This window comes from Dromiciops gliroides, chromosome 1, assembly GCF_019393635.1.
Source record: "Dromiciops gliroides isolate mDroGli1 chromosome 1, mDroGli1.pri, whole genome shotgun sequence".
Taxonomy (NCBI): domain Eukaryota; kingdom Metazoa; phylum Chordata; class Mammalia; order Microbiotheria; family Microbiotheriidae; genus Dromiciops; species Dromiciops gliroides.
Window position 1 is genome coordinate 93,284,325 of NC_057861.1, and position 26,955 is coordinate 93,311,279.

At 36.3% G+C, this 26,955-nt stretch overlaps 1 protein-coding gene across 2 annotated transcripts in view; it reads right to left on the bottom strand.

Annotated features, from left to right (window-relative positions):
* KHDRBS3 (KH RNA binding domain containing, signal transduction associated 3) overlaps nt 1–26,955 on the bottom strand; it is a 278,529-nt gene that overhangs the window by 99,605 nt on the left and 151,969 nt on the right. For both annotated transcript variants that reach the window (XM_043979875.1, XM_043979876.1), the window contains one exon: nt 20,723–20,862. In XM_043979875.1, coding sequence (XP_043835810.1) covers nt 20,723–20,862 — 140 coding nt within the window. The remainder of the gene's footprint in view (nt 1–20,722; nt 20,863–26,955) is intronic.

Here is a 26,955-nt window from a genome sequence, read left to right on the forward strand (position 1 = left end):
TACCCCTTTTGGGTAGCAAAGACTATTGACTTGAGAATAGCTATAGAAATTGTGTGATATATATATATATATATATATGGTATACACACACACACACACACACACATATATATATATTACTGTGCTAAAAAAGTATAAATGTATATGATGTCTAAGTATTAGTGTAAGAAATAATGAATGTGAAAAATTCAGAAGCATGACGATAAAAAGGACAAATAAAGAGTGAAGAAAACATAACCAGGAAAACCTTATATACCATAACTATAAATTAAAAACTATGTACTTACTGTGACTATGTTTGGTTCTGAAGAAGGAATGAGAGCATGCACCTGCCTCTCTTTTCAGAGGCAGCAAAGCATGGGCATGTAAAATGAGGTAATTATACTCAGCTAATTAATTTGTTCATTTTGCTGAGCTGTCTTTTTTGTCTTTTTTTAAAATTCTTTATTATAAGGATGGTTTAAGGATATATTTGGAAGTTGAAGTAACATAAAATATATAAAAATAATCAATTATTTTTAAAAGCCATATGATGTTATGGGAATACAATCTTGTTTGAAAAGCATTGAAGGCTCTTAAAGAGTCATCTAAAGGGCCAAATGAGAATTTCTTCTCCAATATCCAAGAAATGGTTGTTTAGATTTACCTTAAATATCTTGTGTGTAGCACTCATTATCTCCAAGGCAACCCATTCAACCCTTGGATGGTTCTGTTTTAAAATTTTTCCTATTGCCAAGTTGAGGCCCACCACTCCTCCAAGATACTTACTCAAGGTTCCTAATTCTTTTGTCTGGAGGCCCAGTAGGAAAGAGTCTAATCCCTTTAAAACAAGGCAACCCTTTAAAAGCTTCTAGGACAGAAATATATTTTTTCCTTCCCTTATGTCTTCTCTTCTCCAGGGTAAGTATCCACATTTCTAGTAACTAACCCTTGTATGTCAGGACAATAAGGACTTTTCTCAATTTAATTGCCCCCTTTTAGAGATTCTACACTTTGTCAATGTCCCTTCTAAACTGTGTTGTCCAGTAGAGAACAATACTTCTTCAGATGTGGTCTGCCAATGTGAGTACAGTTTTCTTGTTCAGGACACTATGCCTTACAGTGAAATCTAAGACTGACTGATTATTTTTTGTTGCCACGTCTGACTATTGAAATAATGGGTCTAGTAAAAGCCCAGACCTTTTTTTAATCTGAGCTACTATGTCACTAGATTTTGGAATCCAAATGTTTGTTCAAGGAACAAAATTCAAGATTTGCGAATCTGAATTCACTTTCTACTTTACTATGCTACCTCTCTGATTTCTTTATTTATGTGTTAAATTTAAATACATTTTTTAGTTTCTAAAATTTGTAGTTTGACCCTTGAGGGTTTTTATTATTTAGAAATAATAAAATAAAAACAAAACTAATTAAAAATAACAAAATTATGTTTTTCCAATTCCACACACTCACACCATCCCAAAAGCAGTAGTATATAAAGAAAAGGCAATGAGGTATAGAAGACAAGAGACTGCTTTTGGAATCAGAGAAAATGTGTTCAAATCTCAGCTCTGCTACTTAAAACTTGTGTTACTTGAAAAACCTCTCTGAATCAGCTGCAGTATCAGCATCTTCTGGAACTAATCTTATGGTTGAGTGAGAGGGCTGCATGGGGGATGGGGGAAAGGGGAAATACAGGTGTGTCTGAAGGACCTAACCATGAATTTGGCTATCCCATCCCAGCAGGGAAATGGGAAGAAATCTTGAGCAGCAGGAGGCCAAGGTGTGGGAGGGGCACAGGCTTGTTTGAGCTAAGAACCACAGCATAAAAAGTTTTGCTCTCTGGTAAATTAGCAAGTGGCTTGAGGTTATCTTAGGAGCATAGACCAGGCCAGCTGAGAGAAAAACCTGCCTTCCCTGAAACCAAAACACCTGGGACCCTCTGAAGCTTGGGACAGTATAGCTTGGAAGTAGGGTCCCACTATAAGAGGGAGTTAAAAGTCAAGTAAAAGATGTCAAGATGAACAAGCAAAGAAAGGTGAGAAGTATAAAAAGTTTCTTTAGCAAAAAAGAAGATCAAGGTACACCCTCAGAGGAGGATAACAACCTCAGGGCCCCACATCCAAAGCTTCTAAGAAAAATATGAATTGGTCTCAGGCCATGGAAGTGTCCAAAAGGGACTTAGAAGAGAAAGTAGGAGAGATGAAGAAAGATCAAGAGAGGTTGAGGACAGAATGGAAAGAGAAATGAGAGTGATGCAGGAGAGTCATGAGAAAAAAGTCAATAGCTTGAAAAGCCAGATTGGAAAGGAGATACAAAAGCTCTCAGAAGAAAATAATTGCCCAAGAATTAGGACTGAACAAATGGAAGTTAGTAACTCTATGAGAAAATGAGACATAGTAAAGCAAATCCAAATGAATAAAAAACAGAGGGCAATATGAAATATCTCCTTGGAAAAACTGCTGACCTGGAAAACAGATGTAGGAGACATAATTTGAAAATCATTGGACTACTTGAAAACCATGACCAAAATAAGAGTTTAGACAGGATCTTCCAAGAGATTGTCAGGGGAAATTGCCCTGATTTTCTAGAAGCAGAAGGCAAAATAAAAATTGAAAGAATCCACCAATCACCTCCTGAAAGATATTCCAAAAGGCAATCTCTAGGAATATTGTAGCCAAATTCCAGAGCTCCCAGGTCAAGGAGAAAATATTGCAAGTGGCTAGAAAAAGGAATTCAAATACTGTGGAGCTCCAAGAAGATTAAAACAAGATCTAGCAGCACCAATATTAAAAGACTAGAGCGCATGGAATGTGATATTTCAGAGGGCAAAGGATCTGGGACTACAGACAAGAATCACTTACCCAGCAAACCTGAGTATTATCTTTCAGAGGAATATATAGGAATTCAATGAAAGAGAGGACTTTCAGGCATTTGTGATGAAAAGACCTGAACTGAATAGAAAATTTGACTTTTAAATACAAGACCAAAGAGAAGCAGAAAAAGGTAAACAGGAAAAAGAAATCATGAGGGATATTAAAAGATTAAACTTTACATTCCTACATGGGAAGATAGTACTTCTAACTCATAAGAACTTTTTCAGTATTAGGGCAGCTGAAAGGAATACACTTAGAGGATATAGGCTTGAACAAAATATGAAGGGATATCCGTAAAGCATCTATTTTTTGTTTATCCTTCTTTTTGTGGGGCAGACAGGGTGGGGTGGCTTATGTCTGGAGCTGGATTTGGGCTCAAGGCCTCTTGGGTCAATGGCTGGTGCTTTATCCACTGTGCCACTTAGCTAACTGATGATGATATCTTTAAAATAAAGTTAAGGGGTAAGAGGAATGCACTGGAAGAAAGGGAAAAGGAGAGGTGGACTGGGGAAAAGTAGCTCACATAAAAGAAACAAGGAAAAGCTTATGGAGAGTGGGGGAGATGGGCGAGGTACAGGGGAGTGAGTGAGCCTAACTCTCATCAGAATTGGCTCAAAGAGGGAATAATATACATACTACTCAAGTGGGTATAATCATATATTTTGCCCTGAAGGAAAGTGGGAGGGGAAGGAGATAAGGGGTGGGGTGGGGAGAAGAGGGGAAGGAAGCAAGGGCAAATTGGGGAGGAAGCAGTAAAAATCAAAACAATTTTTAGGAAGGTGAAGATGTTCTGCATAACTGCACATGTGTGACATATTGAGTTGCCTGATTTTATAGGGAGGAATAAAACTTAGAACACAGAATCTGCTCAAAGACCTTAAACTCAACAGAGTTGGCTCAAGGAGGGAAAACCATACACACCCAATTGCTAGGAGTAATCTATTTAACCCTATAGGAAAGTAGGAGGGGAAGAGGATAAGTAGAGAAGGGTGAAAGAAGTGAGGCAGAGAAGTGGAGGAGGCAGTCAGAAACAAAATACTTTGAGGAGGAATATGGTAAAAGAAGATAGAAATTAGAGTAAATATCATGGGAAGGGAATAGGACAGAGGGAAGCAGTTATGATGATTGGGTATAATGGCAAAACATATGGTACCTACTTTGCTGGACTATTGTGAAGAAAATTCTTTGTCAAGTTTAAGGTACTATATAAAAGTTATGATGAACAGGATGCTATCAGAAAAACCTGGAAAGATCTACATGAACTGAAGCAAAGTGAAATGTACTATATACAAAATAACAGCAATAGTGTAAGATGATCTGCTGGGAATGATGTGGTTATTTTCATCAATGCAATGATCCAATATAAGCCTGAAGGATTTATGAAAATTGCAATCGATCTATAGAGAAAGAACTTATGATATCTGAAAACAGACTGAAGCATATATGTTTTTTGATAGTTCCTTAAACTGAAATTGTGTTTTTATCTGTTTTCTCTCACAACCTGGCTAATGTGGAGATGTTTTCCATGACTACTCATGTATAATATATTGATTTGCTTGAGTTCTTGGGGGTGGGTATGGGGAGGGAGGAAGAGAAGTTGGAACACAAAATTTAAAAACATTGATGTTAAAATTTGTTTTTGCATGTAATTTGGAAAATAAAATTCTAAACAGAAACAAAACAAAACAAAACAAAACAAAACAAAACTTCCTGGGCAGTTGTTGACCTTCACTGGTAAAAGGAGTTTCTTCATTTTTGAGTTCCCTGTCCTAGTGAAATCCCAGGTCATATGGATATTATTTTTGCCATTCTTTGTATCTTAAACCCTCAGCACAGTGTCTGACACACAGTAAGGGCTTAACAAATGTTTATTGTGTTAGTCGGTCTGTCTGTCTGTCTGTTCATCTAAAGGCACACATAATTCTTGCCTCCTCCATTGGAATATAGGCTTCTTAATGGAAGGGGAGATTTTTGTTTTTCCTTTCATACCCTTAGAACATAGTACAATTCTTGCCATAAAGTAAGCAGCTAATAAATACTTGCTAATTGATTGAGGATTGAGTTCTCTTATCTCCCTAGAAGAACTATGGTGATGTATCATCATAAAGTAGATGTCACCTTGGGGTCACAAATGTTTAGTTATCACAGTGCATGGACTAACAAGTTATACTGTTGGCAAAACTGATATTCTTGCTCTGGATGAGTTCACTAGACCTCTTTGATGGACCTTGCAATTCTGCTATGTTTGCTGGTCTACTGCACTCCTTTTTTCCCTTCTGGCACTCTGGTCTGATGGTATAGTTTTCTCTTCTAGGAATTTTTCTCTTTGTAACTGTTTTCAAGGATTCTAGAGATATCTGGTGATTCAAGCCATATCAGTTTCAGTCAGCTAGGGTATAGTGCTTAATGCCATAATATAACATATAACTAAAGGGCACTTAGGTGACACTGTAGAGAGGATGCTGGTCCTGTGTCAGGATGACCTGAGTTCAAATCTGGCCTCAGACACTTACTAGTAAGTATGAGCCTGGGCAAGTCACCTACCCCCATTTTCCTTGGATCCTTCATCTGTAAATTGAGCTGGAGAAGGAAATGGAAAACCACTCCAGCATCTTTGCCTAGAAAACCCCAAATGGAGGCACAAAGCATCAGATGTGATTAACTGAATGAAAAAGTTTAAGTGCTACATTTCCTACAAAACATATAATACTCGAAATAATTATATTAAAATTTAAATCTTAAACATCAAAATCTCAGAAAGTGACATTGAACAAGCAGTTAAGGGACTTCCCCGGGTGTATATGAGACAAGAAAGTAAAATCTAGTCCTAACAAATTTGCAATAAAATTGTACCAAATATTTTTTTAAAATTAATACCTATGGTTTTATAAAACATTCTAAAAATTGAGGGAAAATATTCTACAAAACTCTTTTTTATAAGACAAATAAAGTCTTACTGCCAAAATTAGAGAAGTATAAACAAAGAAAACTGTAGAATATCAATAGTGAAGACTTTAAAATTTTGCTTTTAAAATTTTCTATAAAATCTGAGCAAAAAGCATACAGTAATATGTATAAAAATTATGCCTTATAATCAATTTATATTAGGATCAGGGATGAAAAGATGGCTCATTATTTGGAAAACATTTGGTAAATAATAGCTGGAGTTTATATAGCAATGGACTTGCATTCTGGCTTCAGACACTATACAAGAATATTTGTGTGTTATGGTAAGACCAAGGGTATAGACATATTTGTGTGTAGCTGAATGGAGGTAGAAGAGCAGGTCATGGAAACTGAATAAATTGGGGGAACTGGTAAGTATAGGAGGGAATATCAATATGAATGAAGTTCCCTAGTTTGAAAGCAGATGTATGGAGTGCAAAAAAAACACTGTAAGTTAGCCATAGAACTATTTAATAAAGTAAGAAGAATGTCCTAGATGTTGACATAACTGCCTTTAAAATCTGGATTGGGCAATAAATTTGGAGTGCTTGAACCTCAATGGAAGAGTGGTTGTTGAATGATAATGATAGAGGGAGAATTTAAGAAAAGCAGTGGAGTATTTTAACTCCTCCACTATGGCCAGTAAGTTGGAGGGAGGGTGAGTGAATATGCAGCCATGTTTGACAGAGGGGCCATGGAATCCATGTTTCAGGGAGTTCTAGAAGATTATAGAAGATTTTAAAAGAAAGTGATTTAAGATGAAATCTAGATAATTATGGAACAGACATTCTTGTGGCTACCACAAAAGGGTTATCCTTGCCTCTCATTACTGGAAATAATTGAAACTGACTATAATTGCACCAGGCAAGTATAGTTTGTAATGCTTTATTTTAAGCTAGTCAATCTAGCTGACATGTAATGATAATTTGAAGGACATTTTTTTTTTTAGTGAGGCAATTAGGATTAAGTGACTTGCCCAGGAAAACACAGCTAGTAAGTGTTAAGTGTCTGAGGCCAGATTTGAACTCAGGTACTCCTGACTCCAGGGCCGGTGCTCTATCCACTGTGCCACCTAGCTGCCCCTATGTAATGATAATTTAACCTCTTTTCATAAAATAGCAATTCACATTTATACAGGAATAACCACCATTGCTGTGGCAAGTTATCCAGCTAAGTTCAAGCAGCAATATGCGCAGAAAGTAAGGTAAGAGGAGGCATGCACCAAACATGCACTACCTCAAATCCCACTGCCTCAACAGTCACTTACTTTCAGAACCCAGGAGAAAAAAACCCCAGAAGCCGGAGGCCAAAAGTCCTGGGATAAAAGGGGCTTCCACTTCAGCCACCAGACCCTTCCTCCCAGAGGGAAGGAACCCTTGTGGATAAGGGGTCTGTCGCTTCCAATAGCAAGTCATTACCAGCTCCCATCAATGGTTAGGGACAACAAAATTACTGCCTCTTCCTTCTGTCTCAAGCTCTATCTCTATAAGTATCACAGAAAGGAACAACCCTTATGGGATAAGGGATTCCTTATTCCCCAGGAAAACTGAAGAGCAATAAGGTCCAGACCACCGGCCCTGCCATCCAGTTGGATCCCCAATGCCATCATAAAGGGAAAAGCCTCTGTAGAGATGCAACTGGCAAAACAGCTATTCTAGAAAAAGAAATCCTTGTAAGCAACTTCCCTGCACTGTTAGAGACTGATAGTGAAAGAGTGAACATCAGCAACGGATGCTATTTTATCACTGGAGGTGACAGCAAAGATGATGCACTTTCATCATCCTTCTGCCTTATTTCTGCCCCCTCAGGACCAGTGGGCCTTTCTGTCTGATTTGTAAGCTGAAACCTCTTCTAGGAATTGTCTCTCTAACAGCACCTGTGCTCCTCATGAGCAGTGCCACCTTGTTTTTCTTGTTGCATACTGAGAACTTAATTAAATACACGAAGCATACATATAATAGTTTTACATTCATGTACTTTCTAAGTTTGCATAGTGTTTTACATATATTATTAAAAGCATCACAAAACTTTAAAGTAGGTACTAAATATTATTCTCAGGAAAAAAAGGTTCAAAGTTAAATGACAAGTCTAAAATTACATAGCTTATTCAGAGCTGAAGGCAAGATTTGAACCCAAGTCTTCTTGATGTCAGTCTAGCCTTCTACCTATGACATCACAGTGTCTCTCTCCCTCTACACACATCCAATTAGATGCTACATCGTGATAAACTGCTAGTTCAATTTTATTAAATTGACCCTGATCAAGATATGAATCACATATGGGAATAAGATGATTTAGGCTAGTGGGGAACAAAGATCCTACGTGCACAAATGAACACAGATAATCACTAAACATTCTTCTACATTGTGCTTTATGCAATAATTCACAAAATGTTTCAAAACTGATTTAACTTTCCCAACCCCCATTTATGTGATCTCATCAATACCCACTACCTGGACAAACAAGAAAGTCCATCAAACAACAGGGTGATCACATAACCAACATGTGCAAAATGGGTCCCCTAGCCCAATTCTGGCATGGCAGAATATCTTTTTCACAAGCACACTCTTGTAGACATTACAACTAGAGCTAAGCCACACCTGGCTTCCCCCACATCTGGGAACTGTGGGTGCCACTCCCCCTGTCTTTCAGTGCAAGCGTATTTTGGTTATTTGACCTTTTCATAATCTGTACCCAAAAACTATTACCACTTAGGTCCCAATAAAGTGACTTGCACAAAACAATACTGATTTAACTTTCACCTGTCTTTCTCTTTTGCTCACTTCCTCCAAAGGGGGTTCTAATTAGTTATGAGAATATGGATTTCATGAGGGCAGGTGCCCGTTGAGGGTTTGTATCCCTGATAAACGTGAAAAGAATTTTCAATTAAAAAATAAATTCCTTTTTTATTATTATTTTCAATTTCATCTGATAGGCATTTTTCTTGTGATCAATTCAGCTGTTTGGCTCCATCCCAATTTTCATTTCTAGAATCTAACTGAACACACCAAAATATAACAGAATTTTATGTTAGCATATTATTCTCCATTATTCCTTATTCTTAGCCAGTATTACTGCTCAAACATTTTTTAAAATATATAAAAGGAATACTGAGCTGCTCCACACCTTTCATTTGACATTTAAAAACATTTAAAAATCAAAATCTTTAAAATATCCTATTTTACAGATAAGTGTGATGACATGCACAGGTCCCATGACTTACCCAAATTATGGAGCAGAAAATAATTTTTAGTATTTTGCCAAGAAAATAATGGGCATAAGAATTCTAAAAATAATGATAACAATGAAACATCTAGGTAGCTTAGAGTCAGGAAGATCTGAGTTCAAATTCAGCCTTAGATACACTTACTGTATAATCTTGGGCAAGACACTTAACCTCTTTTTGTCACAGTATCTTCAACTACAAAACAAAACAAAACAAACAAACAAAAAAAAAAACCCCAGCACCTGGGGGCATCTAGGTGGAGCAGTGGATAAAGCACTGGCCCTGGATTCAGGAGGATCTGAGTTCAAATCTGGCCTCAAACACTGGACACTTACTAGCAGTGTTGAACCTAAGCAAGTCACTTAACCCTCATTGCCCTGGGGAAAAGAAAAAAAAAAACACCTGCCCTACAGGATTGTTGTGAGAATCAAATATCATGATATTTGTAAAGTACATAGTCTAGTGGCTGGCACAAAGCAGACATATGACAAATGTTTGTTCCCTTCCCTTTACCCCTTTCCTAGTAAAATTAAACAGTTAATATGCATTAAATTGTCATAGAACCAGAGCCTAACAGTGTCCCCAACAAATGGATAGCCAGTATCCACTTGAAGACTTCCCATTGTGGTCTTCATTCTCCTATCATTTTCCAAAAGCAGAGGACTGACCAAGTCAATCCCCAGTCACTCACTGTTGTTGCTAAGACAAGGATGTAAACACTCCTATGTGGTTCTGAAAGCTCTTAAAATAATTTGGCCTCAATATAAACTTGCGGATCACTAGTACCTGGTTCAATAGAGGCACTTAATAAATGTTTGCTGATTAAACGTTCATCTAATCAATCCCTCTCATTAAAAGATGAAGAATTTGAGGTCCAGAGATGTCAACTGCTGCCTATGCTTAGAAATTGGGATCAGAAGTGAGAGGTTTTTTCTTCAAATCTAGGAATTTAATCTGTTATAGTAAAGTGATTTCATATATAATATTTTAAAAAGAAACCAACCCTGGGTTAAAATTGTCATAAAACCTCTATTTACATTATATCAAGTATGACTTTCTCTGAGCACAATTTAAGAAGTGTTTTTATGCTGGGAAAGTAAGATTAGGATGGCAAAGTTTGTCTTAGGAAAAATTACAAAAGGCCCTGAATGTCAAGCTATGCAACTTGTGCTTTATCTGGCAGGGAAAGGAAATGTCTTGGAGAGCACACAATTGAAGCAATTCCTTAGGAGGATGGATGTGGCACTGTGGTAAAGACTAGGATGAAGAGACTGGTTCATAACTCACAAGTTTACCTTGCCAAATCTGGGATAATGCTAGCAAAATACTCTTGGGATAGAAATCTTAATTTATTATGACTTCTAGCATATTTACCTATAAACTCTGGTCTCTGGCACAATTTTTCACATCTTTTATAAAAGCAATTTGAAGAAATAAAACTGAAACAATTAAGAAATAATCCTACAATAACTGTCAAGCTTATGCAGCAGTAAATAAATCTTACATGGTTACTTCACTATGGGAAATCTACTGGTAAATTAAGTCATATGACTTTTACATGGCTTTTACTGAGTGTTTCTGGCTAATAATACACCTTAAATGATAGAATTAAAACAGTCAAGTTCCTCAACAAAAAGTAGATTTATCATCACATATCAACTACACCAACCAGCCTACAGTGAACCATTACAAATTCTAATTTTTTGGTGCTACTATAGTCAATTTGATTATCTCCAATAATGAGAAGCAGGGACATCATGAAATTGAAATGAAATATAACAAAACGAAATTTGAATGAAATCCCATCCCATTTTCTCCAAAAGATTGCCCCCTTAATCATGCTTACTTGCTCGCTCATTTTCAATCTCTTCTTATCTTTGGCTGCTCCCTGACACCTAAAAATATGGCCATATCATACTAATCCTTAAAAAAAACTCATCCCCACCACCTATTGTCCCATTTCTTCTTCCTTTTGTGGCTAAATTCCTTGGGAAGGCTCTCTAGGATAATAAGTACACTTTCCACTTTCCTTTTATTTTCTTAACTCTTTATTGTCTTGCTTCTGACCTCATCATTTAACTATTACTGCTTTTCCCAGTTACCCATGATTTCTTAATCACCAAATCCAACGGCCTTTTCTCAGTCTTCTTCCTTTTTGACATCTCTCCTTTCTTTAATATGCTTCTCTCAATAGGTTTTTGGAACACTCCTTTCTCCTGTTTCTTCTTCTACCTATCCATTCACTCCTCAGAATCCTTTCTTAGTTCTTACTCCAGTTAGCACTCAATAACCATGGGTGTCTCAATGGGCCCTTTTATCTAACTCTTTTTATATTACTTGACTTAGTGATACATCAGGTTTCATGGTTTCAATTATCACATATATGCTAATGATTTTCAAATATACTTATTAAGACCCTAACTATCTGCATATCCAACTCCCTATTGAAAATCTTGAACTGGATGTCCGGTAGACATCTTAAATTCAATATGACCAAACCTCAACTTGTCTTTCCCTTTGAAGTCTCCCTTTTTCCTAACTTCCTTCTTACTATTAAGTGTATACCCTCATACTCGTCACCTAGACTCTCAACTTAGTTGTCACTTTTGACTCCACAATCTCCTCACCTTCTCTTCCACCAATCCAGTTGGTTACTTCATCCTTGTGACTTTACTCTCATAACATCTGTGTAGGCCCTCTTCTCTCCTCTGACCTTGTCATAACCCTGGTACAGGGCCTCATCTTCTCAGACCTAGTCTACTGAAGCAGACTTCTGGTTGGTTCCCTTGCCATAAATCTCTCTTACTTCCAGTTTTTCCTCCTCTCAACTGTCAAAATAATCCTCCCAAAATGCAGGTCTGACCATATCAGACCCTTGTCCAACTCTAGTGACTTCTTTTCACCTTCAGGATCAAATATAAAATCCTGTTTGTATTTAAAGCTCTTCATAACTAACTCTCCTCCAGCATTCCAATCTTTTTACGTCTTACTCCCACCTTCCATGGCACCTCCCTAACTACTATATACTCTGTGTTCTAGTAACACTGAATCTCTTTGCTGTTCCCCTAAAGGCATTTTCACTAGTTATCTCTCAAGCCCACAACGTTCTGCCTCTCATTTCTGCCTCCTTTCTTCAAGTCCCAGCTAAAATCCTACCTTATGCAAGGAGCCTTTCACAAACCCCCTTCATGCTAGTGTTTTTCCTCTGTTAATTATTTACAGTTTCTCTTGTATGAAGCTTTTTTGTACTAATTGCTTACATGTTGTCTTCTGAATTCAACCATGAACTCCTTAAATAAGGGACTATATTTGCCTTTCCTTATATAATCAGAGCTTGGAATGATTCTTGGCACGTGGCAGGCACTTAATAAATGTTTGTTGACTGACTTGCTCTGGTCAAAGGGCATGGGCATTTGCTCACTATTGGCATCATTTCAGTTGCTTTCCTGTAAAAAAACATTGTACTAATTCACAGCTCCACCAATATTGCAAATATCCCGACAACCTCTTCAATATTGATTATTTTCATCTTCTGTCATCCAGTGTTCCAATTTGCAGGGTATGAGAAGAATCTTTAGGGTTATTTTAATTTGAAATTCTCTTATTAATAATGATTTGGTGCTTTCTTTCTTATAGTTGTAAAGAGTTTGTAGTTACTTTTTTGAGAACTATTTGTTCCTATCCTTGGAACACTATTTTAGTCTTTAATAGTCCTTCACAATCTCATCCTTTCTTATCAGTCTTCTTACACTTTACTACCATCTAAGAAGCATACCGATACTTACCCCCATGCTCTTTTTTTGCACAGAAAACTCTATATATTGACTTCATGCATTTGTAGTGTTGGTCTACTATATGTGAAATGCTCTTTCTCCTATCCTCTGGCTCTTGGATTCCCAAGATTTTGAAAAGTCTCAGGTCAAGTCTAATTTGTTCAAGAAATTTTTATTGGTTCCCCTTACTCAGTGTTAGTGCCCTTCCCTCTGTGATTACCTCCAATTTTCTCTGTGTATATGTGTATATTGTATGTACACAGTTATTTGCATGTTGTTTCTCCCAACAGAATGTTAGTTACTTGAGGGAAGATAATTATTTTTTCTCAGTGCCTGGCACATAGTAGGTGTTATGGATTATTCCCTTCTCTTCCCTATTGCTAATTTTGAAATAAAATAAACTCCCTAGCATGTCATTTGTAATACTTGACAATCTGACCCTTGCCTTTTTAATTCTAAATGCACATTACTCTTACTATATTATCAGAAAAAAAGCAAAGATATTTACACATTCACACCCAGATCAAGGCAAGTAAAGATAATATTGTAATTTCAAAACACAACCCTGCAAGTTGCACTTGGGATATCACAGGAAGGAGTAATTGAAAGAAACTGTCATCATCCTGAGATTTTTTCTAATAGCATAACATTTTTTAAAAAGAGTGATTATAAATGTTAGTAAGGATAGGCATTTCTCTCAGTTTTTCTTTAAGATTCATCAACTAAGAAATTCTTTTTGGGGTCAACTATATTGCATTTGGATTATCTGGGAAATGGGAAAAATGAAAAGAAAAATAAAATAAAATATCCATATATTTTATTTCTATCACTCTTTCAATGGTGGGAATTGTTATTTTATTTGCAAAACAACCACTATGATTATCTAAAAGAATGAAATTATAACAATTTTTCATAAATTTCAACCTTAACAAATACAGTCATAAGCAGAAGAGATTGAAAATCTCTGACCCATCTATTTGAAGCATTTTTCTTGTTCATTTATCACTTGGGGCAGCTAGGTGGCACAGTGGAAAAAGTGCCTGGCCTGGAGTCAGGAAGATATCTAGAGTTCAAATCTGCCCTCCTACTCTTATTTAGTTGTGTGACCCTAGGCAATTTACCTAACACTGCTTGCCTCACTTTCCTCATCTATAACATGAACTGGAGCAGGAAATCGCAAACTACTCCAGTATCTTTACCAAGCAAACTCCAAATGGGCTCACAAAGAATTGGACACACTGAAAACAACTCAATGACAAAGTATCAGTGTGAATTTGTTCCAACAAATATTAACAAGAATAAAAGAAAATGAATGAGTTTTGAACAAAGTGAGTTTAAGATGTCTAAGGGACACCCAATTTGAGGTGTCTAAAATTAATACTATTATTATGCTATAAATATAACAACATTATTTAGCACTTTTACGTTTTTAAACATACTTTACAAATGTTGTCTCATTTAATCCAGGCAGGAAGGGGTTAGGTGACTTTTGCAGGATCACAGAAGAAAAAGCCAATGTATATAAAAAACTGGAGGTGAGTTGGGAGGTTAGTGCTGGAAAAATTGATCTGATAATCACTTACATGGTAAGGATGATAACCTCATCCATGGAAACTGATGAGATCATCAAGTAAGATAGTATTGAAAAAGAAGATAAAAGGTACTGAGACTGGACATTGGGTAAACCCAGAGTTAGTAGGCATAACCATTTAAAGATCCAGCAGAGGAGACTGAAAAGGAGTAGTCAGATAGATAGGAGGATAATCAGGAGAGTACACTGTCATGAAATTTACCAAGAAAACTTACTGTTAGTCATACAATCTAAGGATGTCAAAGATAGATCAGCTAGGTGGCCTAGTGGATAGAGCACTGGGCCTGGAGTCAAAAAGAACTGAGAGTTCAAATCTGGGCTCAGGCACAACTGTGTGGCCCTGGACAAGAGACTTAACCTGTTCACCACAGTTTCCTCACCTGTAAAATGAGGATAATAATACCTATTTCCCAAGGAAATACTATATAAATGTTTATTGTGAGAAAATAGTTATTAATAAGCAATTTTGGGGGGGACTCAAGATCATTTTCTCAGTCCTTTCTTCCCCCCTCCCCCCAACCAGAAAGTCCAGTTCTCCTAAAGAAATTTCATCAAATCTCATCTGAATGGCAAATCTGACTTTCAAATACAAGACCCTAGAGAACCATAAAAAAGTTGGAGCTGGGGGACATACCTGGGGTCATACAGTGGGCTACTATCTTGTGTCTGAGGCCAGGTTTTGGTTGGGATCCCCCTGGGTCCAGGGATGATGATTTATCCACTGCATCACTAAGCTAGCTGATAACATCTTTAGGGTTAAATTGAGGGGTGAAGGGAATTTACTGGGGGAGGGGGAAGGGCAGAAGTGAAATCCTACATGAAAGTAACAGGAAAAGGCTTATGGAGTGGGGGGAAGAGATAGGAGAGGAGCAGGGCAGTAAATGAATTTTACATTCATCAGAAAAGGCTCAAAGACCTTAAACTCATCAGAGCTGCCTCAAGGAGGGACTAACAGATACACCCAACTGGGTGGAGTAATCTATTTAATTTGGGCAGTAAATGAGCCTAACACTCATCAAAATTGGCTCAAAGACTTCAATCTCATTAGAATTGTCTCAAGGAGGGAATAATGTACACAATCAATTGGGTGGAGTAATCTCTCTAACCCTGCAGGAAAATTGGAGGGGAAGGGGCTAAAGAGAGAGGGGCAAAAGAAGGGAGGGCAGAGTGGGGGAGGGGCCAGACAGAAGCAAATCCCTTTTGAAGAGTGATAGGATGAAAGAAGATGGATAATAGAATAAATATCATGGGGATGGGAATAGGATGGAAGGGAAACAGTTAACAACAGAAATCATGAAAAAGAGAAAAGGGGGGGAAATTGTACAAAAAATATTTATAGCAACTATTGGTATAGGCTAAGAATTGTGAATCAAGGGAATGTCCATCAATTGAGGAATGACAGAAGAAGCCGTGCTATATGATTGTGGTGGAATGGTCTTGTGCTACAGGAAATGACAAACAGGACGATCTCCTGAAAACCTTGAAAGAATAATGAACATTGATGTATAGTAAAGTGAGCAGAGCTGGGAGGACATTGTGCGTAGTGACAGCAGTATTGTTCAATGAGCAATTGTGAGTGACTTAACTACTCTCAGAAGTGCAATGATTCAAGACAATCCCAAGGAACTAATGAGAAAGCTTACTATGCACCCCTATAGAAAGAACTGATAAAAAGAACATTTGTGGATTGTACATATATAACCTGATTGTGATCTTGTGGAGGGGGGAGGAAAGGGAGAAAAATTTGGAACTCTAAATCTTATGAAAATGAATGTTGAATACTAGCTTTACATGTAAATGGGAAATAAAATAAATGTTTGTTGCTGGAAAAAAAATCTCATCTGGGACAAATCCAAGGAAACAAAAGGAATGGAGATAGATTACTTTGTCTACTCAACAGCTGGATTATTTGTCTAGACAGATGGATTAAATCACATCTAGATAATGGACTTTGCTGGGGACTTGGGAGTCAGGGAGAGAGGAAGGAAAAGCTTAATATTCCTTTCCCTACCAAGAATTAAGTAATCTGATGTCATCTCTAGAGTTCATTATAATATTGATCATCTTCGAGTTGTCAACCAATAGATTTGAATAATGCGTACCAATTAGATTTGTTTGATGTATAATGACCCAATTAACTTTGATCAATATATAAGGCCCACCTCTATTAAGAGAGGATAAAAACCCTTGGAAGATGTTAAGCGGGAGGCTTCTGAGGGTGTCTTCTGGGCCTCTCAGCTCTCTGTCTCTCCTATAATCTCTCTCGTGGATCTCCTTGAGACCACATGCTTCCTCTCTGGGAGACCACATGGGTCTTTTGGGGGCTTTTCTGTGCTAACTGGCATGCTGAAGCTTTCTGCCTTTTCTAACATGTGGCCTGGGACCATGAGAAATTAGACAAAGAAGTGGTCAATCCTTTACTGGTTTAATATTGATGAATTAACATATGCTTACCCCAAATTGGTGTCTATATACTAATAATTTATACTTTGCAGTATTATTATTATTATTACTTTACTGTTGAGGGAAAATGTATTTCTGTACCCAACTGAGTGGGTATCTAGAGTATTTTCCCTTTTTTTCACCAGTTCAAATGAGAATGAGGTTCAACTGTCAGTTTCTCTCTCACCCCATTTCCTTTTTTTGTAGATGATGTCTACTTGATTATTTGATAAATTTCCCCTAACCTTCATTTTCCTTCTTTTCCATAGTATTCCCTGATGCGTCTCTTTCCATTCTTATGTAAGATCATCATGACATGATAGAATGATTCTTAGGCTTTCTTTAATTGTTTCCTTTATGTATATGACTCCTGAAGATATTAAGGTTTATAGGAGACACATATATCATCTCCCCATATTTGGATATAAGAAATACATCTTTGTATATCCTTCATCATTGTTCATTTATGTTTCCTTTTTTATGTTTCTTGTCACTCCAAGTTTCCCAGAAGTTCTGGTCTTTTCATCAGGAATGCTTGGATGTCTTCTACTTTATTAAAGATCTTTTTTCCCTGGTTGAATTAAACTCGGTTTTGTTGGATAAATTGTTCTTAACTCTAAGCCCATATTCTTTGCTTTCTGGAATATCATTTTCAAGTTTTCCACTCCCTTATAGTGGTGGATTTTAAATCATGTATGATCTTTAACATAATCTGTTAGTACTTGAAGTTTTTCTTTCTGTCTGATTACAGTATTTTTTCTTTGACCTGGAAGCTCTGATTTTGGCTATGACATTTTAGTAGTATCATTTTGGGGTTTATTTCAGAAGGTGACCAGTGGATTTTTGCTATTTCCACTTTGTACTGGGGTTCTAAGTAAAGGAAGCAAATTTCTTGCTTTATAGTGTTTATGTTTTTTGAGTTGTGTTTTTTTTTTCCCCCTTGGATATAATCCTTAATTTGTCTCTACACATCCTGGTTTCAAGATTTACACATATTGTTTGAATGGAGATCATATTTTCTTTTAATAATATTGTTTTTCTCATTCTCTTGTTCCAGACTGTTCTTCACTTTTACATAATAGCATTCCTAATATTTCTACTTTTCCTTTATTGGGTAAGACTTGCTACTCAGGATTCAAGCTTTCTAGTCTGCCAATTATCTGTTTTGAAGACCATAAATTCTGCTTTCACGATTTTATTTATCTTTCAAACCATCTCAGAATATCTTGTTGTTGTTCCAAGTTCTCTTGGTAATCTAAAAAGTACTTTGCTTCATCAGCTGTTTGTTCATTTTCCTTTGCCTTGAAATAGTTATTTATAAAAGCCTAAGCTCTTTTATCTGATCTAAAGGCCATATTCCCTTCTGTTATTAGTATCTTCCTTGTTGGTTTATCTCCTCTTCTTCTTCATCACATGTAATCCCTCTGTACATGTGGGGAGTCATACCTATGTGTGGGTGTTCTGGTCAAAGGAATATAATTTTTGGTCCCTTATATTTTGTAAGATACCTTGGGATGTGGGGGCTAGATTATTTTTTTTTTTAGTTTCCTATTTATCACTTTTTTTTTCCAAAAAGTTTGGACAATAACCTTTGTATTGCACAGCTTTATGATTTCTTGGAATATTGCTCTGAAAGAACAGGGTTTGGAAAAGCCTATTGTGATTCAAATAGAGCTACTTGACTATTCCTTTAAACATAAATTGCTTTCGTTGACTGACCAATAATAGGTATCAGCCCAAGCCTCTCTTGCTCACTGTTTTGGTTTTGATGTCTCAGAGTAAGTGTAACTACCAATTGTTTTTTGTTCTGGCCAGAAATTCAGGTCTCCCTCTCCCAGACTGATTCTTTTGTGATGACAAACTATGCCATCTTTTGTCTCAATTCTTTTCTAGCCCTTAATCACTGAATGGGCTTTACCTCAGAAAAACTGAGACCTGGGAAGGAGCTTAGTTTAAAAAGACCAAGGTTGCCCACTGCATGCTAGGTCATCACCCATCTTTTTAACTTTTGTTTTACCACTTGCCTCAGATGATGACTGGGGAGAAGAGAATGAGGCTGATGATTTTGTTCAGCTCTACCTCACTTAAATACAATTCACTTTAAGAAGAAAGAATGAATAACAACAAACAACAATAGCAAAGAACAAGAATATCCTTAAAGAAGAAAAAATAAGAAGACAGAGGATAGGTATTGTAAAGATTGGAATGACACCACCTGCTGGAGACTTATTGTAGGAAAGCTCTACCACGAGAAGGCCTCTGAAGGCAAGGCCATGCAGCTTTTCTTTGGCGTTAGAAAGTGACATTTGCTTGTGGGAGGAAGAGGGGGTGAGGCTGGCTCTCTTGTCCTCTTTCCTCAGGACTCGGTGGAGAAGGGAGCTAGGAATGTTCTCTCCCTTTAATAGATAGATGAATCTAGGCCTTTCTCTCTCACTTTACCAAATTCTTATTCTCCTTAATAAATGCTTAAAAGTCTAACTCTTGCTAAACCTTATAATTTATTGGCAACCACTCATTAGATATTTTAGACAGACTAGTTAGGATTTTAGCCCCTTACAGTATGGAATACTGCTTATCATTTTTTTTTAATATATTGATTGGTTTTGCAAATTTTGTTTTCTTTCTCCCTTCCTTTTTATTCATTTTGAAATTGTTACATAGAATGGCTCACTGGGAAGTGGAAAGGATGAGATACAGAGGGAAATTTAGCAATGTAAAAACAAAAGATAATGAAAAATTATTTTAAAAAATGATTAATGTCAGAAATAAAGAACAAGTCCTTCTGTACCACTTAGACTACATATACAATACTATGTTCAGTAAGGCCAAGATGTCTAGATAGTCTCCAGCTAGGCTAGGCTATGCTTCCCATTGTATAAAGCAGCTATCCTAACCATCTGTTTGTGATCTATCTTTCTGACAAGTGAGTGCCTCTAGGAAGAGCAATGTAAATTCCTTGAGGGCACAGACCTTTTCCGTTTGCATCTGTATCCCCAGAGTCTGGCATATAATAAACATTTAATATTTTAAAAAAATATTCAATAAGTCATTCATTCAGTTCAATTCCTGTGATACATATTACCAAATATGACATATTGGACATATTGGAAAGCATATAGAAGACGACAACCAGGAAGGTTCAAGTCATATGAGGATTTGTGAAGGGATTGTGAAGGAAATGAAGATGCTTAAACCACAGAGGGAAGAGAAGGGAATAAGGACTGCTAAGTGTTTTACAAATACTCTTTTATTGGATCCTCATAATAACCCTGGGAGGTAGGTGCTATAGTTGTCCCCATTTTACATTTGAAGATAATGAGTCAAAGGTGAAATGGCTTGCCCAGGAACACAGAGTTAGTATCTAAGGCTGAATCTGAAATCAGATCTTCCTGACTACAGGCTCAGAGTTCTATCCATTACACCTAAGAGACTGGGGTGCGGGGAAGGGTTGGGGAGGTTAGGGAGGTGGAGAAGTGGGAATTATGATAGCTGTTTTCAGCTATTTGAAAAGTTATGATGAAAGTGGGATTAGACTATATCTGCCTCACCCCCAAAGCACAGAACTAGGAATAATGGGTTGAAGTTATGAAGAGAAAAAGTTAAGTGTGATAGAAGGAAAACATCCTTCTGATAATTAGAGTTCTACAAAAGTAGAAGAAGCTGTAAAAATTCTCCAATACAGATGCACCACAGCTAGAAAAGATAACTGAAATCAAACTGGACTTTATATCAACATATTATTTTCAATTGCAAAGGGCAGGGACAATATAAGTTAATATTAACAAGGGAAACATTTTAAATCTTTATTAGAATTGCATTGTACTTAAATATCAAAAGCATCCAATAAAATAAAATTAATTCAAATTACATGAGATTTGGAAGCACCAACCTGGATAATGCAGGAGCTGGCACTCCCCGTGCCCGCATTGGTGGTTTTCCACGAACAACAGGAACATCTGCATTTTCGGAACCACCATTCAAGTATGTCAATTCTTGGAGTTGTGCTTGCCTGATTTCATCATTATAATCCTGAATAAAAGAAAGGTTTAACAAATCATTTTTACCCTCATTTTTAGTTGGAGAAGACTTAAAAAAAAACACTTTTTCACATATTAAAGGAAGTTGATGAAGAATCTGCAAGATAGTAAAATAGAATCACAAGTTATTAATACAATTTCTAGTGAAATGAAAAAGTTCTATAACTTGCAAAATGAAACCAATCTAAAAATGCCATTCTGCCTAACTTTGTAGAACTCCTTTATTTTATAATTATTTAAACAAACAGCCCTAGATCTTCTCATGCTTTACTCTGGCATTATGCATATACTGCATTAAGAATTTTAAAAAGTAATAAATATTTTTATTTAAAGTTTTGAGTTCCAAATTCTATCCCACTTTCCCTTGCTTGCCTCCCACTTCTCTGAGGTGGTAAGCAATCAGATATGGGTTATACATGTATAATTAGTAAAATATTACCATATTAATAATTTCATATAAGACTCAAATAAAAGGGAAAAAAATGAAAGTGAAAAATAGCATACTTTAGTCAGTGTTCAATCAATATCAGTTCTTTCTTTGGAGGTGGATGGTATGCCTCATCATTAGTCCTTGGGGATTTTCTTAGATCACTGTATTGCTGAGAATAGTTAAGTCATTCACAGTTCTTCATCCAACAATATTGTTGTCACTGTGCACAAAGTTCTCCTGGTTCTCCATTAGTTCAAATAAGTCTTTTCAGGCCTTTCTGAAATTGTCCTGCTTGTCTTTCTTATAGAAAATTAATATTCCATCACTATCATATACTACAGCTTATTTAGCCATTCCCCAAATGATGGGCTTTCCTTTGATTTCCACATCTTAGCTACCACAAAAAGAGCTACTATAATTATTTTTGTACTAATAGGTCTTTTTTTCTTTGTGGGGGAAGGGATGTCTTTGGGATATAAACCTATCAGGGGTATTGCTAGATTAAAGTGGATGCACAGTTCGATAGTCTTTTGGGCATAGTTCCAAATTATGCTCCAGAATGGTTGGATCAATTCACAATTCCACCAACTATGGATTAACATCCCAGTTTTCCTACATCCCCTCCCCTCCAACATACAATATTTTCCTTTTTATTATATTTGCCACTTTAATAGGTGTGAGGTGGTACCTAAGAGTTGTTTTAATTTGTATTTTTCTGATCAATAGTAATTTAGAACATTGTTTAAAATATGAGTATATATAGCTGTGAATTCTTTGTAAAATGGCTGTTTATATCCTTTGACCATTTATCAATTAGGGAATGACTTGTTTTTTTTTTTTAATAAATTTCAGTCAGTTCTTTATATATTTGAGAAATGAGGCCTTTGTCAGAGATATTTATTGCAAAAATTCTTTCCACATTTTCTGCTTTCTAACAATTTTGGTTGTCTGGGTTTTGTTTGTGCAAAAACTTAATAATTTTATATAATCAAAATAATCTACTTTACATTTTGTAATGCTCTCTGTTATCTTCTTTGGTCCTAAATCCTTCACTCATCCATTAATCTGACAGATAAACTATTCCATGCTCTCTTAATTTGCTTATGGTATCAACCTTTATGTGTAAATCATATACCCATTTTGACCTTATTTTAGCATATGATGGGAGATGTTGGTCTATACCTAGTTTCTAACCTACTGTTTTTCAATTTTCCAAGAAATTTTTGTCAAATAATGAGTTTTGTTCCAAAACCTTGGCTCTTTGGGTTTATCATAAACAATAATAATAATAATAAACTAGTCATTTACTATAATTTGTACCTATTCTATTCCACAGACCCAGTGCTCTGTTTCTTAGCCAGTACCAGATTGTTTTGATTATTATCGCTTTATAATACAGTTTGAGATCTGGTACTGCTAGACCACCGTCTTTTGAATATTTTCATTGACTCCCTTGATATTCTTGAGCTTTTATTCTTCTAGATGAATTTTGTTATCATTTTAAATCTATAATATATTTTTGATGGTTTGATTCGTATGTTACTAAGTAAATAAATTAACTTAGGATTGCCATTTTTATTATATTGGCTCAGCCTACCCATGAACAATTAATATTTTTTCCAATTGCTTAGATCTGACTTTATTTGTGTGATAAATGTTTTATAATTATGTTCATATAGTTCATGAGTTTGCCTTGGCAGACAGACTCCCAAATACTTCATATTGTCTACAGTTATTTTCTCTTTTCTCTTTTGTTTTGGGTAGGGGGGAGGGCATTGAGGGTTAAGTGACTTGTCCAGTATCACATATCTAGTAAGTGTCAAGTGTTTGAGTCCAGAATCTACAGTTATTTTAAATGGAATTTTTCTTTCTATCTGTTAATGCTGGACTTTGCTAATTATATATAGAAATGCTGATGATTTATGTGAGCTTTTGTATCCTTCAACTTTGCTAAAGTTGCTAATGATTTCAAGTAGTTTTTTAAATTTCTTTGAGAATTTCACATTTCATAGATCAGCCTCTTCCACTAGACAGCAGGGCAAAGTGAATCCTGGCACTTCAGCACAGCTCACACCCATAAAGAGTGTTCTTCCAGGAGGACTCACATGAAGGAGGTGTTGTCTAATCATGAAGGGAGGTGAGGAACTTTTAGTTTAGTTTAGGTTAAATTTGTGAATTTAATGGCTGCCTTTTCTAAGAGAGTACTCTGTCTTCATGGGTAGCATCTAGGTATAAGTAAGTTTAAACAAAGGGATATTTGAGCTCCTAGGTTGAGCTAATATATGGAGTTCAGGAGACAATGAGCCAAAGAGAGAATGGTATGACTTCTGAAATATTAATCATGGTGGGTATGTCGGGGGAGAGGGAGAAGTAAAGTCCTCATGATCTAAGTACATGGCACTGTCATGAGAGGACAATACCACAAAGATAATAACATAGAAAATGGATAGAATAGAGGGCTCAAATTTGGTACTTAAGAGGTTTTAACCCCACAACAGACATATAAAGAGGAACAAGTAAAGCTACAATCTAGGATTCAGAAAATGAGATTCTCTGAATTTAATATAAAAAAAAACAAGAGGAATGAGAACAACAAAAAGGAAAATTACTTGAAAAAGGTTCAGAAAAAGAAAGTCACTTAAAATAACAAAATGGAATAAAATATGGAAGTGTGAAGGAAAAGGAGGATTTTGAATTATTCACTTTAAAGGAAAAGGAGAAATATACATGCATACATACATAAAGACATACATATACACATGCATGCATATGAACTGAATAGGTGAATAAAAGAGAAACAATTTATTTAATTCAAAAAAATCTGAGATAGATTAAGCCACCAGAAATTGGAAGGGGAGATGATCTATGGAATAGAATAGTATATCAAAATACCTTACCCCAGGGGCAGCTAAATAAAGCACCAACCTTGGATTCAGGAGGACCTGAATTGAAATTCAGCCTCAGAAATTTGACACTTACTAGCAGTGTGACCCTGGGTAATCACTTAATCCTAATTGCCCCACAAAACAAACAAACACCAAACAGACAAAGAAAAATACCTTACCCCAAATTAACCACAGTACTTAATTATAGGGGGGGTTATCTATCTATCTATCTATCTACATATACACACACACATATATTTGCACACATACACAAAAGCATAAATGTGAAAGTATTAAATAAAACAATAAAACAAAAGTCAGCAGCAGAATGGATAACAAAAGAAACCCAGCAATATGGAGAAACACCCATAAAAATAAAAAAGAGTAACAGGAAAAATGTACTACGTATTAGATTTCTAAAAATTAAAATAATTAATATAGTATCAGGCAAAACAAAAATAAAATTCTAAATATCAGAAAAGAGAAACAAAGAAACTATAACTTTGAAGGAAGCACAGAGTTAAACTTTATGGAGCTAGGAAAATTAACAACAAAATTCATCTGGATGAATGAAATGTCAAGTCAACAACATCAAGGAAAATAAGAAAATAAAGAAGCCAAAAGAAACAAAGAGCCAAGGAGATCACTAAGTGAAATGGTTTAGTGTAAAAAAGAGAAAATAACCCAGGATTTTGGGGATACCCAAACAGTTTACAAAAACAGCCAATAGATAATGATTTATTAATACCAAGCAGCAGGAGAACAAGAAGAAAATAATGTGTCTAAAGGAATCATTTGTGTATATGTTAACCCTTGTGCTTTTGGAAAACTCTTTAAAGCCAGTTTTAAATGCATCCTGGTGTGGTTCAGGTATGTTTTTGCTTTGCAACAGTTTGTTGAAACACATGACCTGGATGAAGCTCTAGGAAAGGAGATTAGGAAGGAGTGATAATACATGTGGGAGAAGAAACAATAGAGGAGAGTAGACAGGAGTATATCAAGGAGAAGGTTATTGAAGAAGGCCATTATCTGACAATTAAAATATCACTAGTAATTGTGAAGAGAGCAGTTTCAATCTGAATGAATTCAGAAACCAGACTGCAGAGGGTTCACACATAAGTTAGAGGGCAGGAAGTAGAGGAAACACTTGGAGAAAGCTTAATCAAGGAGTTTATCTCTGGAATGGAGGAGTCATATAAGGAAGATAATGGACATGGACACATCAAATTAGGGTTTTTGGTTGCTTTTCTTTTTTACCTAGGGGCATGGTTGTATTTGTAGGCAGTAGGGAAACAGCCAGTAGATAAGAAAAGATTCAAGACTGGTCAGAGTAGGGATGGCTGAGGGAACAAGTTGCTAGAGAGGCATTTAAAAATCCTAGCAAAGAAAAGGGCTACCATTACAAGAGACCAGGGTAAGAGATAAAGGGAGAAGATATCTTAATGATAGGAGATGAAGGAGAAGAGAGAAGAGGGCCCTCCTGATTAATGACTTCACTTGTTTTTTCCACTGAAACATAAGTGAGGCAAGATCTTCAGTTCAGAGTGTAAGGGAGATTTGATGAGGGGTAAAAAGTTCTTGAATAGCTACTGTGAGATGGTGAATTTGTTGTTTAGTCATTTTTCAGTCTTGTTCAACTCTTCATTATCCCATTTGGGGTCTCCTTGGCAAAGACACTGGAATGGTTCATCATTTCCTTCTCCAGCTTATTTTACAGGTGAGGAAACTGAGGCAAACAGGGTTATTTGCCCAGTGTCATGCAGCTAGTAAGTATCAAGGCGAGATTTGAATTCAATAAGATGAGTTGCTGCCCTGGTAAATTTATCAGGCCATTGTAAAAGGATTGTTTTGCTGCAATGAGGGTCCAAATGAAATTATGTAACAAATTTGTAATGGACCCAGTTAATACTTTCACTATTTTATCTGACAATTTTTAGCAACAAAGGCATAGAAGAGAAGGCAGCAGATAATGGGAGTAATACAAGGCTGCGGCTCAGCAAGTCATGATTAGCAATAGGACAAGGACAAATGGGGCAAGGGACTTGAGTGTGAAGAATAGTGAGGAAAATGCAGCCAGTGAAGGGATGATGATTTGGGAAAGAGCTATGGACTTCAGTCATGGTGAGAATAAAGAACAGCTGCTCACACACTAGATTCTGCCATTATTCACACAGTACACCTTCCTAATTAGAAATTCTAACATTCCCCTGCCAATATGAATATCATTGTATGTTTCCCTATGCTTCATCCCCTGTCCCCCTAGACCCCTTCTTTGCCCTCCTTAAGACCCTGTTTCCCTTTATTTACTTTTTTTCTTGGGACATTACACTTGCTCAGCGTTCACTTTTCTGTGTTTACAAACTCAATACTTTAGTTAGCCATTTTAATTCTACCCTGTCCTCTGCTCCTAAATGTTTTGCCCTCATCTCACCACTGGTCTCCACTTTCAAACCTCAGCCCTGGATTAATCTCATTATTTGTCTCCTCTTCTATTCAGTGGCCATTGAACAAAGCAGAAAGAAGTCTTATAACTGTGCTGGCTTGGATACATTACAAATAAATATCATCCAACTTCAACTAAACCCTAGCTATAACAAGACAATCCTTTTCTTATTCCGTAATTGATTCCTTGCCTCATTGTCCATAAAACCTTTTCCCAACCTTCTCTTCCATCTTCTTCCTCCTCTTCCCCTTCTCAGCTGAGAATTTTGCCATATATTTTCCTAAAACACTAAAGCTATATGAAATGAGCTCCCTTTTCTCTCATTCT